Below are 2,859 nucleotides of genomic sequence, written 5' to 3'. Positions count from 1 at the left end.
TGCCCTTACAGTTGGGGTCCACCCCAAGAGTTAAGCGGACCTGAGAGTGTGAAGTTTAAAGGCTGGATTGTTCGTGTTACATGTTCTCTTTATAGCAGGGGTTCGAGTATATGTCACTTCTGGTAAAAGCTCTATGAGTGCAAAGTCTTTGCCATAAGTAGCAATTCACTGTAGCCATGTTTGTTGGAAAATTGTGCCAATGTGTGTGTGTGAAAGCGAAAAAGTGAAAGTGACTTTATGGCAGAGGTGGCGTAGACACACACACTCTGAATTCCACCTCTGCATTTGACCCATCCAGGGTAGTGACACACACAGCACCCAGTGAACAGACAGTGAAGTAATGGACACTTAACTCGGAGCAGTGAGCCTGGTTGTGTGTGAGCTAATTGTATTCTGCACTGGGGGGGGGGCTCACCAAGTGGAAGTACCCAGCCAAGGCGCCCAGATCCAGGTACAGAGAGCCCCCCTTCTTGCCCGGACTCCAGTCTTCAGAGCTCAGGGAGGAGTCTGAAAAAAAATACACCAAAAGTTAGCAAGTGTGTGGTGTCTGTGTGCCTGTTTATGCATGATCTTTCAAGATACATTTGGATGAGACATTTAGTTCACTGGACTAATATTCAGGGGCTAGACAAATCAAATGTTGCATCTCATGTTGCAGTCTATGTTGGGGATGGATGCACATATGCTAAATTGCTTACAGTCTTCCCATTAAATGAGCAATAGGTTTGCATTAGCTTCTGCATTTTCCTTTGAGGATCAACAAAAGTAATATATCTATCTAAATGTATGTGGAGAAGAATAGACCAATCATGTCCTGCTTCCAGCTGTGAATTTCAACTTCCAAACTACCACAATATTGAATTCCAACACAGAATTGTTTTGCCACTGGTGTCTCACATTAAATTATGTATTATTCCCATGATATTCCTATGAGACGTCAAAAGCCTTTATGTCACTGGCTGTTACATATGTACACTTGCATGTCGGTATGTATGAATGTATATAAGACCTTATTCACCCTGTGTGGTGTCTGAAGTATTGCTGAACTGTGAGAGAAATGGGCGAGCCCCCTCCCCCAAGGCAGAGTCTAGGCTGGTGTAGCGTGTCTGATTGGTTGTGGGATTCAGGGCGTGGTGCTGCAGCAGCGCTGAAGCAGATCCTCTGTGGGCAGGGTTCCTGTGTAGCGCGCTGTGTAGGACTGACCTCAAGGGGGTGCTACAGGACTCAGGAATCTCCTCCAGAGGGGGTGCCAGTTTATGAATCTGAGAGAGAAAGAGAAACAGTATAAGGGAAGATGCCAGGACAGGCTATGTAACCAATAAATGCAGTCATACGGGGAGATCAGCTCCTCACCCGCACACCACACAGACACACTCATGTTCCCCGTTAGAACAAGGAATTTGTGCACATGCACCAAAATGCATATCGCAGTCATAAGACCTCAGAGACAGAAAACTAGAGCATATCTTTCAAACTTACACAGTTAAAAAAAAAAACGTATCTCCACCAAGCACCAATGGTGTAAATCACAAAAATGAACAAAGGAAAAAAATACAGATGACAAACGAAATGCAAACACATCCTCAAAGATTCAACTTGCAACGTCAATCACCTGGAAGACCGCGCACACTCAGTGATGCCATACAACACATACATGCAAAAGCATGCAAACAAAAAACTCACGTAAGTGCACAGTCTACACACATTAATTCATTCAGCAAATACACTCATACAGCTGGACACACAAAGACACACTGTCCCCATTCAAATGATCAAACATGTCTAATCAGGATGCACATTCAAGTCAAATTAAAAGCAGAACCAGCACATGGAACCAGAAGCAGAAGTGAAAAGCAGAAGCTTAAAAGAATTGTTGCTTAAAACAGGAACCTCAGGTTCTGACACAGGAATCATGGGACGGGGGAAATACGCACATACAAATCACCCACACATACACCTTCTCCCTCACATGCATTTGATGCAAAAATATTGACCTTTTTCAGTTAAACGCATGTACGCAACAATCATTTGTGTTCACTTAACTGTTCCTTCTGACCATGAACTACTTTATCAAAGATTCCAGATTTTCGAGACCAGGCACTCAAAGGTCAAACAGCCACAGACAATGCTTACTAGAAACTTGTATCGGTTACAGGAACCGATGGAGGAAAAAAACTGTCCCTTAAACACTATACTTTACTGTGTGTGTGTGCATATATATATAATGCTAATACTGATGTATACTATATATATCATTTACATTAAAAAATATACATGTATATCTATAAAATTCATTATTGAATGCCTGGATGGGTGGAATGCATCATCTACATCCAGATTGGATGGGTGAAGTACAGTAAGAGGAGGCATTAATCTGAAGTGAAGCATATACTCACAATATAAAGGTAGGATGGGTAGGCGGTGCGAGGGAACCTCCTGACCCAAGGAGCACTGCCTGTCAGCATGTGGATCATTGTGGAGCCCAGACTGTAGATATCAGTCTTTGTGTTGTGGCCTACACACAGAACCAGCTCTGGACTCATGTACATCTGAACACACACACACCAATAAGTGAATATAGGGTCAGTGTAACACTCATGGTTACTATGTACTTGCCCAGTTGTCGGTCTAATACAGCACACATACATACACGCACACACACAAGCAAACACAACTGTTTTGTTTATCCTCTCAGTTATCTGAGGCTGTGTGTGGGTTTGGGTGGTGGTGGTGTGTAGACAACTGCATGAGAATGCCAAGATAAGAGTGCTAGGAGTGAGTGTTTATGTGTGTGTTCGATTAAGGGGGATTTTTTTTTCTGTGCGTGTGCGTGTGCGTGTGTGTGTGTGTGTGTGTGTG

General features: G+C 43.3%; 1 protein-coding gene across 1 annotated transcript in view; it reads right to left on the bottom strand.

The window, feature by feature from the left end:
- Window positions 1–382: 382 nt before the first annotated feature.
- Window positions 383–2,859, bottom strand: part of map3k8 (mitogen-activated protein kinase kinase kinase 8) — a gene marked incomplete at its 3' end in the record, with an annotated part of 5,442 nt that continues 2,965 nt past the window's right edge. Inside the window, exons 6-8 of the mRNA XM_080855635.1 lie at window positions 2,397–2,549; window positions 1,019–1,262; window positions 383–507 (exon numbers count right to left, since the gene is read on the bottom strand). Coding sequence (XP_080711761.1) covers window positions 383–507; window positions 1,019–1,262; window positions 2,397–2,549 — 522 coding nt within the window. The remainder of the gene's footprint in view (window positions 508–1,018; window positions 1,263–2,396; window positions 2,550–2,859) is intronic.

The sequence above is a fragment of the Sprattus sprattus genome (assembly GCF_963457725.1).
Source record: "Sprattus sprattus genome assembly, chromosome: 17".
NCBI lineage: Eukaryota > Metazoa > Chordata > Actinopteri > Clupeiformes > Clupeidae > Sprattus > Sprattus sprattus.
Note: the sequence above shows the minus strand (reverse complement) of the source record. Positions and strands in the feature narration are given on the sequence as shown.